A 15,741-nucleotide genomic window follows, 5' to 3' on the forward strand; every position below is an offset into this window, starting at 1 on the left:
TTACTTTATTATATATAAAACGTTTGTAGTTTTTTTTTTTAGTATATATCTTACAAATGTAGCCCCATACACGTAACATAAAGTTTTCTTCTGCTACATTAAGTCACCCTCTGTATTTTAACCCCTTTGAAAGGGGTACCAGTCACCCCTTTTATTCCAAAAAAGGGGTAGCTGCTAAAAAAAAGGGTGTTGCAGCTGCAATGATATTGACCATGTGTGTTTAATGTTTTTGATTTATTTTAATGCTTTTTTTGTGGTTAATTCCATCGTAATTTTGTGCAGGCAAATAAAACTGTGCCAATATATTTTTATTAAGAATATACCACCAATTTCATAGGAGCAAAAATAACATTTATTTTGACATATATTACAGATTGGTCAATTTTTTCTCTTATACACATCTGAAATTTGGAGGGCACACCCCTTTAACTATGGGGTTTAGAGTATTGCAACGGAGCATGCTCCATCTTTTTAACGTTTCAGGTTGCTTTGTGAAACCCATCGACCCTCTAGCGTTGCTGATGGAAGATACACTCCCTTCCCTTTTCTCTAGTTGGAATCGGTAGGGCACACCCCTTTTAGTGTGGGATTTAGAATATTCCAATAGAGCATGCTCCGTTTCAAAGCCATAACAGTCTGTGTTGTAAACGCTGTTCTCCCTTTCCAACATTTGTGACGGAGAGCCTACTACGTGGGATTGGTTGGTACTTCACTATGATTGGTCGGGGATCTATTGGACATACCCTGGTGTAGCTGTTCTCCGTAGCAAGTGGTGAAAAGATCAGTTTTGCTGAGACTACCGTACAGTCTACTTCATAATATGTTACTTAAATATTGATGTAAGTGTAAAAAGATTTGGTTTAGTGATGTGTTGCATTTGTAAATACAATAATAACGTGTAAGAATGTGTTAATATGTGACAAAACTTGAAGATTACTTATATTTAATAATTTTCCCACATGTATTTTTTTTTAGTTTATACGGTAATATTTAATTTATGTCAAGAATAAAGTAGAATATACAAAAGTTCTAGTGTTTCAGTGTGATTTATATCTTTTATTTTTTTTTTCCATCTCTATAATAAGTTGCAAAAGATATGGTGTAGTATGTTGTATGTATTTCTATTTTTCAAGAATCAGCAATAAGTAGAATTTATTTTCAACCTGAATATATTTATTTAAATAGGAAAAAGTAAAGAATATTCTTTTTATTTATTCTTTTTTACCTTAATTTGTATGTTTACAATATTTTTTACAATATTGCATGTTTCGGTGTTCCTTCTTGAAAAGGAATGTCTCTTCGGTGCGAAATATTTTTAATAAATTCGTGTAAGAAATTGAACAAATAGGCTGATCAAATAGAATAATTAAATTGTCATGTATGAATTAGTGTCAGTGATGTTCAGTAAATCAAAACCATCCAAGTAAGAGAAGGTAAGTTCATTAATTTTTAAGAAAAAAGCACAACTTTATTCGTGATGCTACTTAATTTTAATTGCACTTCTTTTCCAATAATTGCACTTTTTGAACGACTACAATTTTTCATAAATAACGAAAGTCACGCAGTTCAATTCTACGGATATTCGCAGGAGGGCGCCACCATTGGTCAAATAGAGATTTCTCTCTTTTCAAATGTGAACTTGTGCCTTCAGACATTAACGAGTGACAGGAACGAGATAGATTTAAATAAATCTTTTCTAAGAACGAAACAGCGATATAAATTCAAATTCTTTTCTAACGAACTCTTTTCCACCGACACTTTCGCCACAGCTTTAAAATCCATTGTTTTTCCTAACAATTTACAGAAGAGATCCTCGAAACTTTAGTTAAAACATACAAAAAGAACATATTAAAGATTATCATAATCAACAATTCGTTCATGAACTTTCAATCGCGTATAAAGACGCAAGCCTTGATGTAGAAATCGTCATTATCACTTATATCCGTACCCGACGAGTATAGCCGTATTCATCGATACATAACAAAACCAAACTTTCTTTCTCCAAATTATCCGTTTGAATTGCCGTTCGCGTAAGGCTGCTTTCTTAACGGTCTGGTTAAAGGGATCGTTCAAGTTCAAAGGGAAGAAGCTTGCCAGACGGTTTGCTCTCGGCCCGAGATCCGAGGGTCATCCCGGCATTGGCAAACGATACATTCCACCCTTCTCGGTACCCTTGTAAATCCACTGCGATCGTCCTCTTTTTTTCTCTTCCTTTTCCTCTCTTCCTCCCCCCCCCCCCCCCCCATTTCTCGATCGAGTTGCGCGCTCAGCAAAGCCGTGTTTGCATTTCTCTCTCCGGGGAGCTAGGCCACGGGGCTGGCGCGCAATTTCGAAAAGCCGATTTCAATTCCGTTTCCTTTTACACAGAGAAAGAAATCTCGAGTGCTGCCTCTTCTCTGAAGGGGAGAACGGCCACACGGGATTACGGGAATCGCGTGAACGGAGCTGGAAACACGTGCGAAAATCCCAAATCCTGACGTCTCTTCCCTTTGCATCGATCCTCCTCCTCTCTTCCCTCCTTTGTCTTTTCCTTTCTCCTCTCTTCTCCATTCTTTCGTTTCACCTTTCGGAACGGCCAAGTTTATCTACATTTGAAACATTATCCTTTCTCATCTTATAAATAATATCCCGCCGGAGTGGAGGAGAATTCTACAAGGAAATCCGTGATTCTCTTCTTCGACGTGTGACGTCACGTCGGTGTATAACGACGAGCTTCGTTTCCGTTTCCGGTCCTCATGACTTTCGCCCCGTCAACTCCATTCTTCCACGCGTTGCCTTCAGTTCGCCCTTTACTTTTCCCTCTGCCCCGTCGTCGTTCGATTTTTCTTTGTGCGCCTCGAGAATCCTGCCAGCAGCATTTTTTCTCTTCTTCCCCCTTTCTTCCTTCGCCGATTCTCCGCGCTCTTCCTTACCTTCTGTTCTTCCGAAATTTAACAAGAGAAAAAAAAGAAGAGGATCGTTTCGGTAACGTCCAGGATATGTCCTTCAATTTCGTCAGCTCTCCTCGAACCGTTCTCCGACGCTTTTTATTCCTAGTACGTGGCGCATGAACACATTTTTATATGACACAGGAGTTGATGTATCTTCCCCTTTTCTGTACCGGAAGGAATAACGCCCTTTGTCGCGCACGTTGCTACCGTTCTCGTTGATATTCCGTCCGCGTCGTCGTCCTTCTGGGACACCCTCGCCACCCTCTCGCTCTCCCGTTTTTCTCGCCGTTGCCTGGTCGCGCTAGGCAGCGTTACACAGCGTCGGGAAAAGGCGTGAGAGGATTCAAACCCGCCACGAAACGTTCTTTTCTTCTTCAACTTACGCTCGATATCATTATGCAGGTGAACGTGTTAACGAACGAATCGATCTTTACCCCCGTCACGATAGTCCTCTCTAATAGACAGAGAAACACCAGCAGGCGAAGAGAACTGTAAAATCGTGGCGATCACGAGTCTCTATGGCTGGCCGTTTTCTCTTCTCGGCCCCGTTCTCGAGGGGGCGAGCATTAAATTTCCATGGTCCGTCGTTAAATATTATTAAAGAATGCTTTTAGCAACGGAGATATCGCGTTCGCCGGTAGGAGTTTCGGTTATCGATACGACCGTGTGATCCGCGTTCTAAGGACTGTCCTTAAATGTGTGTCGTAAACGAAGAGGAAGAGAGAAAGAGGGGAAGACGAATCTTGAGTTGAGGAAAGGAAAAGAGTGAAAAAGAGAGAGAGAGAGAGAGAGAGAGCGAGGCAGTGGCTCTAAGGTAGATCCGTGTTGCCTCTACTTTGTAAGGGTGCCCCGTGCTTTGCGAGGCCAGCTCCGGGGCCAATAAAAACTTTACAGCCCCGTAATGAATGCAAGAAATAATTATCTCATGAATACATTAGTTTTAGTATCCTCCGACATGGACATGGACCGTAAAAGCGGCATTGGATTGTATCTTGACCCACACCGATTTCCACTGCGTGCATCACTAGCCTACGATCCTTAATCGTTCGCCTTTTTCTACCCTGGCACTACTCCCCTCCACTGGCTCACCCCTTTTCACCTTCCACGCCATTAGCACCACCTCGATGGAAACGCGAGCCACCGGGTTAGCTCTTCCCCTGTGTAACACGGATCCAACGTGTCCTTCTCGTCGACAATTCTTAATTCTATCTCCCGAGAGAGGTAGCAGAAACTTAGACCGACGATACAAAGGACCTCGGAAAAAATGTATCACAGAGATTTCTCGCTAATTACTCGAAAACGGACGACCAGATGAAACAAAGCCGGGAAGAATTTCGAGATGTGCGATCAAAGAGGGATCAAAAATTGCCTCTTCTCTTAAAATCCCTAAACAAAAGGGAAGAGAGAGAGGTTTACCAGCGATCATCAATCTTCCCCGCGAGCTGCAGCGTATCGCAATGAATCTGTCGATTGTGGAAAAAAAGGTGGAATAGAAATATACGAAGGCTGATCGAGGCAACGTTAAACAACCACCGCCGTCTCGATTGTGGACAGATCGCAGGACTCTGGAAAGAGAGGAGGGAAGGGGAGTGTATTTGCGGACGAGGTGGGATGTTCGTTTGGCCATATCGCTGGAAACCCTTTATGTGAATAGCGGCAGGGCAAGGGGGATAGGCGGGTAGGACGGGTGGCGAAGAGCAACGTTAGCTCGCGTTAGGAAAGGGGTGCATCGGTGGACGATGGCGCAGAGTGATTGATCGTCGCCTCGCGACACCCCCGTGTCCCTCGCAAAGTGGATAAAGGGGTGGAAAAAGGAGTGGAAACCCTTTCACGCTTTCACGGATCAGTCACGGGATCACGTTCTCAACCCTGGCAACACCCCCTGGTACACGGGACATGCATCACCCTGCCCGTCTGCCTCCTCTGCCCCCCTTAGACTTAGACGAGACGTTTGCTCGTCAGCATCGCGAGATCGAATCTGCAAAGTTAGCGCCGTTGAAAAAGAGTAGACGAGAATAGAAGACGGGACGAGGGATAATGGCCGGGATAGAGGTAACAGATGGAAGGACGAAATGAGATCATTTTTGGTTTGTCTCGATGTTCGTGCGTAGAGTGGTATTTCTCAACTGTATACGGAAGTTTAAATGGTCGATGGAGAGGTAATCAACCCTTTCGATGTTCAGTCTTGAGAGACGGTTAAGATAGATAGTTTGTGAGAGGTTCAGGTGGAATATAAGATTGCGAGAATGTTTTACCGTATTTGGTTAAGGGATAGAAGCATTTTTTAAGCAAGGAGGAGTTTTAAAAATTTTCAGGGAAATTCGGTTTAAATTTGAGAAGTTCGTAGACGCAAATTGTAATTTAGAGCGCAAGACTGTGGTCTTTTCTTTTTACTTCGACGGAACACTTTGTCGGCAGAATTTTAACATACGCGAAAATCTAATTTCGTTCGAGGACACGTTATCCTCGTTTCTGGAACGTTTCCTTCACGTCGGATTAGATGGTCGTTCCGATGGAGCAGAAGGCAGCGAAAGAAGCGGAGAATTTCCAACCGAGCGACGCGGTAATTACGGGAAAATTCCGTTTTACCTACTGGCTGGCCGTGTGGCAAGATTAATCGTGTTTTCGAAACCGATGCGAGGAAAATGTCTCTTTCGTTTACGGCCTCGCCGGAAGAACCAGACCGGATGACGGTGTCTCATACATCAGACACCTAATTCTTCCTTTCGCTGCTGTGTTAACTCTTACATCTGATCCATTTAGAAGTTCCATTTGGCCAGTTCTAGCTATGGACCGGGTGGCTTGTCGCTCGTAAACTGACGAGTCGTAATGCGTCTCGTCATTGATATCCTCACCTTTTCGCGAACTTACATCAATCTAACTGTAGCGACGAGGACAAACGAAAAGATGAACTCGCGATAAGAGAGAAACCTGGATAGTTCGTTGCTTCGATTCACCGTTTAAGCACGATGGATTCACAAAAAGGTACGAATCGATACATTGATCGATGAAAATAATCTAAGAAAATATGTCTTCCATGTGATAGATTTTAAGAAAAAAGAATCGAAGTAGTACTCCGTCTGTGAAGGGGTTGAATCTATCGAAAGTTCCAAGTATCAGAATGTTTCGCAATTCGTAAATTTTAGCAACGAATCGTTGTTTTAATTTGTTTTGTTTTTTCATCGAACGACAGGGTGGACGCGAATCGGTCCTGAATATACGCGGGGTCGTGCGGGGCGAAATTGGATATTGCTGTTAAATATTTGAAAGAAGCCCGATCCGTAGAATTTCGTTGATATCCCGCGGGAATAGCAGCGCGTCTCGCAACTTTCCCAGACTTTTCCTTCCCTTCGATTTTGAGCCGGTCAATTAGCAGGAGAGCTTTTTTCGTCGCAGCTCGATCGAACACCTGTTCGAATCGATGGACACGTTTTCAATATGAAATTCCAATTAACGCATAATTTACACTCGCACAAAGAAACAGCACGATATTTCTAGAGTGAAAATCAAAGTGCACAGAATATCGTTTATCTTTGTAAAAAAAATAAACGGTAAATGGGGTCAGAGGTGTTTTTGCTTCGCCGTAGTTCGATTGTTAATTCATGAAAATTCTCAGCGGAGATCGGGGAGTCGGGGATTTTAAAATTGAAGGTCTCGCAGGATGGAAGGACATACGTACGCTTACCCAGGCTCGATCTTCGGCCTCCGATCGGTAGAATGTGTTTTTTTCCGCGCCCTCAAACACGTCACATGAATAAAAAATATCCTTCAAAGTTGCCAACCCTAGCGTCTGGACGGCAAAAGCTGAAACCCCTTGGATCGACCAGTCGGAGAATACGTGAAACCCTGAATACCCAAGTCGGAGAAGGGAAGGGAAGGAAAAAAGAAAGGAATAAGGTCGTACGTTATCGCATCCCCTACCGGCATCCTAATTTCTTTATTACGAGCCGTTTCGCTGTAAAATTTCGCGGCGCGATCTCGCGTGGGAAATCATCTCCGTTTGTTCGTCAAACACGCGAAATTCTCTAAGAGACGATTTCGAAAGTTCTCTCCGATGCGTCGATAGTTTCATCCAGCGGAAGCTAACCCCAATATATTGGACGGAGAGTTTACAGGGAAGGGATGAAGTCACGTTACTCCGTGGAACGGCGGTAGTGGTATAGAGCGGATAGGAAGGTTACGGCTCATAAACCATCCTCCGGTCACTGAAATCGTCCCGAACGTGTCCACGTGTGAGTGCGCGTGTCCTACCCGTCTTCCGGTTGTGCACGCGTGATCCACGCTAGTTACCACGCGAATCCTCCCTTTTTGGCGAACTTGTTTACCGACCGGCGTGTGCACTTTCTGCAGTAATAGAATCTCGATTTCGCGATCGATGAAACTCGATCACCACCGTCCATACTGAAGATACGCTGTTTCCGAGAAAGGGAAAAAGGATAAACCTTTCTCTACTTTAAGTTTCACATTTGTTAGAATTTCCACTATATTTTTTGTTTTCGATAAATATTTAACGAGAGAAAGCTTCAGGTTGAGAACCATCGCGCGTGTGTAATATGAAGATAAGATGTCCCCCATGTTCCCATGTGTCACGGCCCTCTATCCGAGGATTATGTTGCCATCTAGGATGGCGCGCTCCCCCCTGAACGAAAACATCCCGACGAACTTCCCCAGCCACCCGGAATCCCTTAACCTTTTGCACTTTCATGCTCGCCGCTGGTGGATCTCCGCCTTTTTCTCCTCGTTCTTTATTTCGCTTTTCACTCGAATATTTTCAAACTCAAAGTTGCTCGTCGAGAGAAGCGGATAATTCACTTTCCGAGTAGTCTAGACCGAACGTTTCCACGGTTCTAACGGAGAACACCGAGGAACGTTTTCCACTGTAACAGATTCGAGGCGACTCTTTGGGCCGGGGGTACGAGGCGAGGAAAACGGCACCCTTATGATTTTTTAACGGTGAACGCTTTCATTGTGCCGTATGGTACGATCTGGCCGCTCTGGTTTCCTCTTATTTTTCAAGGGGTGACTCGAGCGTTTCTCTTTTTTTTTTTATGGATCCACCAGGAATATTCCTCTCTCCCTTCGCCAGCTATCGTTCGCCATTACTTTTTCAAACAGTGACACACGTTTCTTCCTTCGCCGTGTCTCCGGCGTGTTTGGAAATATTAAGAAAATAGAATTGATCATTCCGTCTCTCTGAAAAATTTCAGTTTCATCTCATTTCGAACGGTACGACACATAATTTTTTCCCTCTCCTCCCGCTTTCCCCTCTCCTTCCCAGAGAAGTGTCCTTATTTTTCTCTTTCTCCGGGAATAGTCAGCATTCCGAATGGCGTGTCAGCCTAATGTATGTGTCCTGCATCGCGAGGGTGCGTTTGATTCATTTCGCCAAGGGGGTTGCTCGTCAAGCCGCATTCGCCACGCGTTTCAAGAGCCTTTTTCAACTCCCTCCCCCTCACTCTGGTGTGTTGCTCGCGAAAATCCACCCCGAAAGACTTTACACGGGCGTCATAAGCCCGTGCACTTAATTTAAAGATCATCGACCGACGAAAAGTCGCCGGGACCTTGGGGCAACACGACGCCCCTTAACTATTTCCTTCCTCCGCGTTCCTTCTTTTCTCCTCTTTCTCTTTTCAAGCTCGTGGATTTCTGCGGGGACGAGCTTTACAGTCTGTGCATTCCGCTTTACAGTTCATTTCACTCCTCCCGCAGGCGGTTCGCCCGTTTTTCCACCCCTGCTACCACGTTCTTTCCTCCTTTAATTTTTATTCTCTTCCCGAGGTCGCAGTGAATCTTATTGTCTTCGTCTCGAACGGCTTGTCGGTCGATCAAACGGTGCGTGAATGGTCTTGGAAATTTCTGAAGAAGGTGTTTAAAAACATTTTAGCAAAACCCTTTGCTTTATACACCAAAAGTGCGATACACTTTAATTTTTAACTCCAACTTTATTTCTAATAAATAGGTCTGAGGATTAGAACGATTTCACAAGGATTCGCCAGTAGAATCCGAAGAAGGAAGGGAGAGAATATTAGAAAGAGCGCGGCTACAATCGTCGCTAACTGATTAATGTTTGAACGTCACGCGGTCATCGAGATCGCGTCCGATCGCCGATAGATCGGCGAGTTTCGCGGCCGATTCGGCTGTCGTTGACGCAGAGTCCTCTCCCGAGGAAAAAGGAGAGGCAGCTACGTAGGCATGTGGCAAATTGCCGGTGCTGCCAGTTCGAAGGGACCTTTCTCTCTCTCTCTCTCTCTCTTTCTTTCTCTCGTCGTTTCCGTTCGTCCGGCCGCGGAGGTGGAGGCGCCTCGAATGAGAGGAGGTGGAGCAAGAAAAGGAAGGACGAACGAGGGCCGGAGGAAGAGAGCAGTTGGAACGGGCGACGCCGTGGAAAGAGGAGGCTCGCAGGACGAGGTGGAAGGAAGGCGGCGGGTAATCTGTGATTCAAAGAGAGCGATCCATCTTGCGACATGCCAGCGTTCAATCGTCGGCATTTGTTTGTGAAATCAGTCCCGAAGGACTCGTCCACTCCGAGAGACCTTGTCTCGCCTCTGCGATCTTCTTCCTTTCCCTCCCGCTTTCGATCCGCTGGCCGAAAACGGCCCGTGAAAATTCGCCTGATCCTCTGTGAAAAATGGGAAACACCGCGTCGATATCCGTACGATGTAAAAGGGGATGCTGGATGTTCTCGCTTGGTGTGCGGTACATATGTTGGAGTTTATCCTAACATTTGGTGTTGCAAACGAAAGCTGTTATTGTTGATACTCTGTAACGCGTTTAATCCATTCGTCTGTACTTTATGTCTCATTTTATTAGAGTACTGCCATACTACTGCATTATATTATTAACAGTCAATTACTTAATTCTTGCTCTTCCCATCAAAATGTACAAGTACAATCAATCGTAATTTTTTTTCTCACGAACGAAGGCAGAGGGTTAAGGGATCGATGAAATTCTTGGAAACTTTGTAGTATTTATTGATCGTAGACAGGGTACTGTAGAATTTCGTTAATTCAGTTTTAATTAAAATAATAATTGTCTACGCTACGCGGTCTAGCTGACGTCACCGTGATCTCCCGGATGCAGAGGAAACCGATAAAGGGAAGGAACGCATGATCGAAGCCAAGCAGGGCTAATCAGCCTATATATATTTATTCAGGGATGCGAGGGCGGACTGTGGGCGTCCCTTCGAGCGAATGCAAAGAGCAGAAACGGGACAGTAGACACGGCGCGGCTTAGCATTCGGGAAAACCGGAATAGATTCGTGCCTCTGATCCGTGCCAGATCCCATAAAATGACCCTAGCTCGATCGAGTGGCCCTGCTCGAGGCGGCGGGAAAAGAAATAGAAGAGAGACAGCTCGACCCCTACGAAATTATTGCTCTCCTTATACATTCGTCCATCGAATTGGGGCCATCGCGTATAAACTGGTGCCCTTTTCGGCTAGAGATCCATGGGAAACAAAAGTGGAAGACAAATATAGCGTCGGAGGTTGCTTTACATTTTACATGAAACTTTGGGAAAATGTCACTAGTTCAATTTACCAATACTACTTTATGCAATTCTCTTTATCTTTTTTTTTATGGGAAAACCTGTTTAGAATGCTGCTAATTAAAGATCAAAAATATGGTATATAAGAAAAGAGCAATAAGTTTGAATACTTTTGTCAGGCGAAAGGTTTTATCAAACTACAACTAGTACAACTGTTCTCGAATGTACCAAGTCACTTCCTTTTTTCCACGAGGACAGGTGTCTCTCTGTCATGGGCCGCTCCTTGCGAGATATAGTGGTAGTCGATAAACCTGTAACCCTGTACGAGCTGCGCGCAGCTATTGACGAAGTGGCACGCGAACAGCAGCAAATTCCGCGGCTTCACCCTCACGGCGAACCTCATGAACACCATGGAGTACAAAGCCAACGCTGTAGAAAAGTCAATGAAAAATGGGATAAACCAGAAACCGAAATGGGACCAAAGTCAACGAATCTTCAAACAAGAGAGAAAAAAAACACACACGCACACACACCGTACCATCTTCATTTCTCGAAGAAAGTGGACAAATTTTCAATCGCTGGCACGAACTTTCGTACCATCCCTACCCTCCCCCCTCTCGAAAAGTAGAGCCACCATGAAAGAAGCGCGTGTTCCACGGAGGCTCATTAAGAAATAAACGTTGATTCGTTGCGTTCGAGCGGCAATTATATTATGGGGCCGTTTCTCTCGTTCCACCGCGCTGTCCCTCTCGCCCCCGCGTTGTCCCCGTTCCCATCTGTGTTCCTCTTGCCTCCCCGCCATTTCACCACGATCTCAAGTCCGCGATACGTGATTATTATGAGCGGCGAAACTCGAATTCCCCGAAAGGTCCAAGCGCGAAACTCACCCAGAGTCATTTTGCCGCTAATGATTCTCGGATGCTTTTGCGTGTCGTATACGGCCGCTATGGGTATCATCCAGTTGAACACCGGTCCCCAGAAGTGCGTGCTTGAGAAAAAAGGAGAAGAAAGGAAAACAGAGAGAAAAGTAGTTCACTTTCCATAAATTATATTCCTTTTCGTGATACCAAATGCTTTGGCCGGACAAGGCGTGCGTGTAGGTATGATTAGGCAGACGATCGAGAAGGGGAAAGGTGAAAACGATGTATCTCGTTTTCCTATTTTTTTTCTCTGGTTGATCGCAAAAGAAAAGGAAGAAGAACGAGAGAGAGAGAGAGAGAGAGAGAAAGATGGCAAGAGAAAATGGGATATGTATGAGGAAATTCGAGGATCCGAGATTACATAAGCGCGACAGGATCGTTCCTTTTTTTTGCCGGGGATTCCTGACGGTAATAAAGATTTTACGACGCAACTAGTCCTCCCTTCGTCTCTCACTTTCTCGTCTCTCCTATCTCGTTGTCTCGCGAGGACCGATGCAAACATCGTATCTCGATAATATCGCGGGTATTCAGCCCCTTCTCGATCGTGGAACGCGGTTCGATCTCGCGGCGATTACCTCGTTAAATAATTCCGGGTCTCCTTGCTCAACAGCCCTTTCGACGATCGATTTGCCATTTTGCCTGCAACCTACACCGTTACGTTCGATTCCACGCTTCGGCTTCGTCGAATTCTTTTCGAAATATCGCATAACCCTTAATCTCAACACCGACACGCTCAATCGATCGATTGTTTCTCGATGTACACACCAAGAACGATAATTTAAACCGCGCACTTCCCGTTGCAGTTGCAACGAGAATCCGGAATCAATCAACACCCCTGTGTACAATTAATTCCGCGTCAACGTCGCGCGTTTTTCCGTTCCGAGATTCACCGTGAAAACCGATCCGTCACTTTCACCGATCTCTCGCCCCAGCGACCAATTGATTTGCATAACAGTTTACACGCATAATTTATCATCCCCTGTCCGGTGCTTTCTCTCCTGCGTCGTGTCCTTTTTTCTTTCGTCTTCTCTATCCTTCACGAGGCACTCGAGCAACGCCAGCCACCCTACTCCTCATAATAAATGCACAGGTTATTATTTCGCGCGTATAATATTGATGGCGCTATGAATGTTGCATGGAGGGGTGCAAGGCGCTCGGGAGCGTAGTTCATCTCGGAGGAGAGGGAGGGTTGGAAAGCAGCTCGCTTATGGGGGATGTCCCGTCGCACATGCGCCAACAACAGGAATCGTATTATTGATCTGGCAAAGGGGCGGACTATACGGCCCTCGAGTCTCAGTGGCGTGGCTCTACCTTTTCGGCACCCTCTTCTATCGCAGGATTAAGAAAATTTCCGTGTTTCTCGTGGAAAAGTATGATAATCACCGAGAACAAACGTTGGAAATATTCGAGAATGCGACAAATGTGTGGTTATTTGATTTCGTTCGAATTTCAAGGGGTTCTATGAGATTCACCCTTCAATTCCATTCGAATCTCCATTTTGAGATGAACATGTAACTTCGGTCATTTGTAGAATTTTTCTGTAAGACTGTATACATGTAGCGAGTGTGCTAGAGGCGATAAGGTAGTTTGATTAGTTTGGATGGTTGGAGTGAAGGAGATTGTAAGAAAATGGTAAAGGGAGAGTGAAATTTTTGCGAGAGGAGCCCTGGAAGCGCCAGAAAGGACCGCACCTGCTCTCGCTGTTCCCTGCATATGCATTCCCGCATGTGCCACTCGCACGAGTATTTCCCCTTGGAGCAAATCCTTATCCCCGTAGGACCCCCAGGCCACCATTCTAGCCACTCAAGAGTATTGCCGCTATTTTCCGTCTCGCGTATTATGGCCGGTGTATTTCGCGATTCCACGCTTGTGTCGTTTACATGCGCCGCTCCCTTCTCGCGACACGTCGATATTTCCTTTATCAGCCGTTCGTTTCCGGTCGTCGAAAGTTCCTTCGCTCTGTTCGTCCTTTGAAACTTGGAAAAATGACCAGATTATCTCTTCGTATCGTTTCGTTCCGCTCTCTAATATTTGCATAGCGTAATTTGTTCTAATTTCTTTTTTATATGTCCTTAAGGAAAGGCGGTTCCTTTTTTTTTCCCTTCCTCAGGAGAACGTATCACGCGGAAATTGCCACGTATCGACGAGCAAACGATACAATCGCCAGTACGTACGGTATTTCATTTGTATTCGACCGGAGGAAATGGCACGGACTTTGATGTTTCTTGCTGACGCGTCCCGAAAACCTTTTCTATACCACCCCTCGTTCTCCTTCTCAGACTGATCTGAATGCGTCCTACGTATTTGCCAACCCTCCCGGCCCTCCTTTCTCCAGAATAGCCGCCGACAGCCACAGTCACCCCTTGACACACGTTTCCTCTCCCTTCCGCGGGTAAAAAGTCGCGCTCTGCTTCACTTCGAATAAACTCGAACCCACCCCCGACAATACTTATTGTGACCACCGTAGGAATGTCAAGGAGTAAGCTCGATACAATATTTACTTCGAAATAGAAAATTCTCCAACTTCCTCTCATTTTTACCATGTTTCCCCATTTGAGAAAATTCCCATATGTGATTACTTTCTTTCACCTGGCTCACCCTGGATAGTATATACCCAAGTACCTACATCAGAAGGGAGAAAATGCGTTACATTCAGCTTCAATTGTTCTATTGTTGAATCCATACGTGCAAGCATTCTCCTCTATTTCCTCCTCGATCTTCTCTCTCACAAAAGACCACCGACTGCATCCTCGAGGGCCGCATCTCATCGTGCAGTCGATGCAAATCAGTCAGCACTCGGCCGGGGCATTGTGGCCGCCACTGTCCGGTCGTTTCTCTTTCTCCTTATTTATGCACTCGCTTTCGGAGTAATTGTTTCCCTCGGAGAGAGGATAGTCTCGCCTTGATGCGCCGCCGAGACGAGAACAGGCTTCCCACACGGTGAAATCACAGATCCGCGCGTGTCACCGCGGAAGCTTCTCTTACTTCTTCCCTTCTCTCCCTCGTCCTTTTACCTTCTTTCTTCGTCGACCGTCAACTTCTTTGCCCCCGCTGGACTCTTTTCCAGCATGGAATCCAGAGCGGATTCCACCGGCACGGTTTTAATTGCCCGTTTCGGTTGAATTCAATCGACGCTCGCCCTCGCGAGCCGGATCAATCGCGGCCGTGGAATTCGAGGGGAACGCTTGTATAATTACCGCAAGATATGACGACTCCGTGAGCTTGCTGGATGCTTTCAGGTATGGGGCAATCGTGTGCGCTAAGTAAGAGATGGTTAAGAGCGAGGTTTATTCGACGACGAAAGGTTCCAAGGGTCTGAGATTTCATCTTACGACGATGTAATTGGGCGTGACACAGGCTGTGCATTTAAATTATGGCAAAATAATGCACAGGGTGAAACGAGATCGGGGAAAACCAGAGAAAATTGTACACCTGAGATAATCAACTAACCCTCTATGGGCCGAATATTTTTCTTGACTGTAAAAGAAATATAAATACAGAATAACAGTGAATTCAGCAGTTTCGACAATTTTATCATAACGGATACATATTGTAACTGTGAAGTAACAACGGTTATCAAGAAAGTTACTGGTTAATAAGGAGACATTGTACAACAAGACGTTTATGCCATTTTGTGGAAGAAAGTTCAATTATTTAATAAAATATCGATATATTAGTATGTGACTCGAAAGTTACACGGGCCCATAGAGGGTTAAAGGGATCTAGATTAACTACACATTTAGAGATACTCAATATTCATACTTCACAAATTACAGCCTGTCTTTATTAAAAAAGAAAAGAAAATCAAAGCACACACTTGAGATAAACCAGAAGACTGGAGACCAGACTAATAAACCATTCCCTCTCGACACAATCCAAGAACGAGAGCACAAGCAGGTAACGATCCTCGCCGCGAGGAACACCATCTATTCGTACGCTTTTACCCCGTTTATAATTATTGAACGATTATATTTAATCGTCCCGAAATAACATGCAATCTGCCCGGTTTTTGTATTACGTAAATTGGCGACGCAGCGTCTCCCGTGTGTAATCAAGATTGATTTAGATCGCACTTTGTAATTACGAATCGGCCAGGCCGCCACTGTGAATCCGGGGCGCCCATCGGTGTGTCTCCGTTGAGGGCGCGTTCCCGGCTTCTCGTCTTTTTCGTCTTTCGTCGCAGAGGAGAGAGCATCGTCTTGTACTCCTCCTCCACCTCCTCCTCACTTCTGTCTTTTGTACTCTGACAATGCTTTTAATTACCCGTTCTACAGTCGAGACCCAGGTCGTTTCGCTGATTGGTGTCCGGCTGGATGAGACTTTATTACGAGACGTAATTATCCTGATAAAATATTCTCCCGTTGCGCGGTACGTAATTGTTCCTAATTGGTCGGACCGTGCCGCGAT

The 15,741-nt window shown here is 45.1% G+C and overlaps 1 protein-coding gene across 1 annotated transcript; it reads right to left on the bottom strand.

Annotated features, from left to right (window-relative positions):
* Positions 1–10,646: 10,646 nt before the first annotated feature.
* On the bottom strand, positions 10,647–11,968 carry LOC108577567 (mitochondrial pyruvate carrier 1-like). Its single transcript, XM_017940751.1, has 3 exons — positions 11,910–11,968; positions 11,302–11,402; positions 10,647–10,843 (listed from the first exon to the last, which is right to left on the bottom strand). Exons 1-3 carry the CDS (start codon positions 11,966–11,968, stop codon positions 10,647–10,649), a joined length of 357 nt encoding a protein of 118 aa, XP_017796240.1.
* Positions 11,969–15,741: the final 3,773 nt, after the last annotated feature.

This window comes from Habropoda laboriosa, unplaced genomic scaffold (genome assembly GCF_001263275.1).
Source record: "Habropoda laboriosa isolate 0110345459 unplaced genomic scaffold, ASM126327v1 scaffold5, whole genome shotgun sequence".
In the NCBI taxonomy this organism is placed as follows: Eukaryota; Metazoa; Arthropoda; class Insecta; order Hymenoptera; family Apidae; genus Habropoda; species Habropoda laboriosa.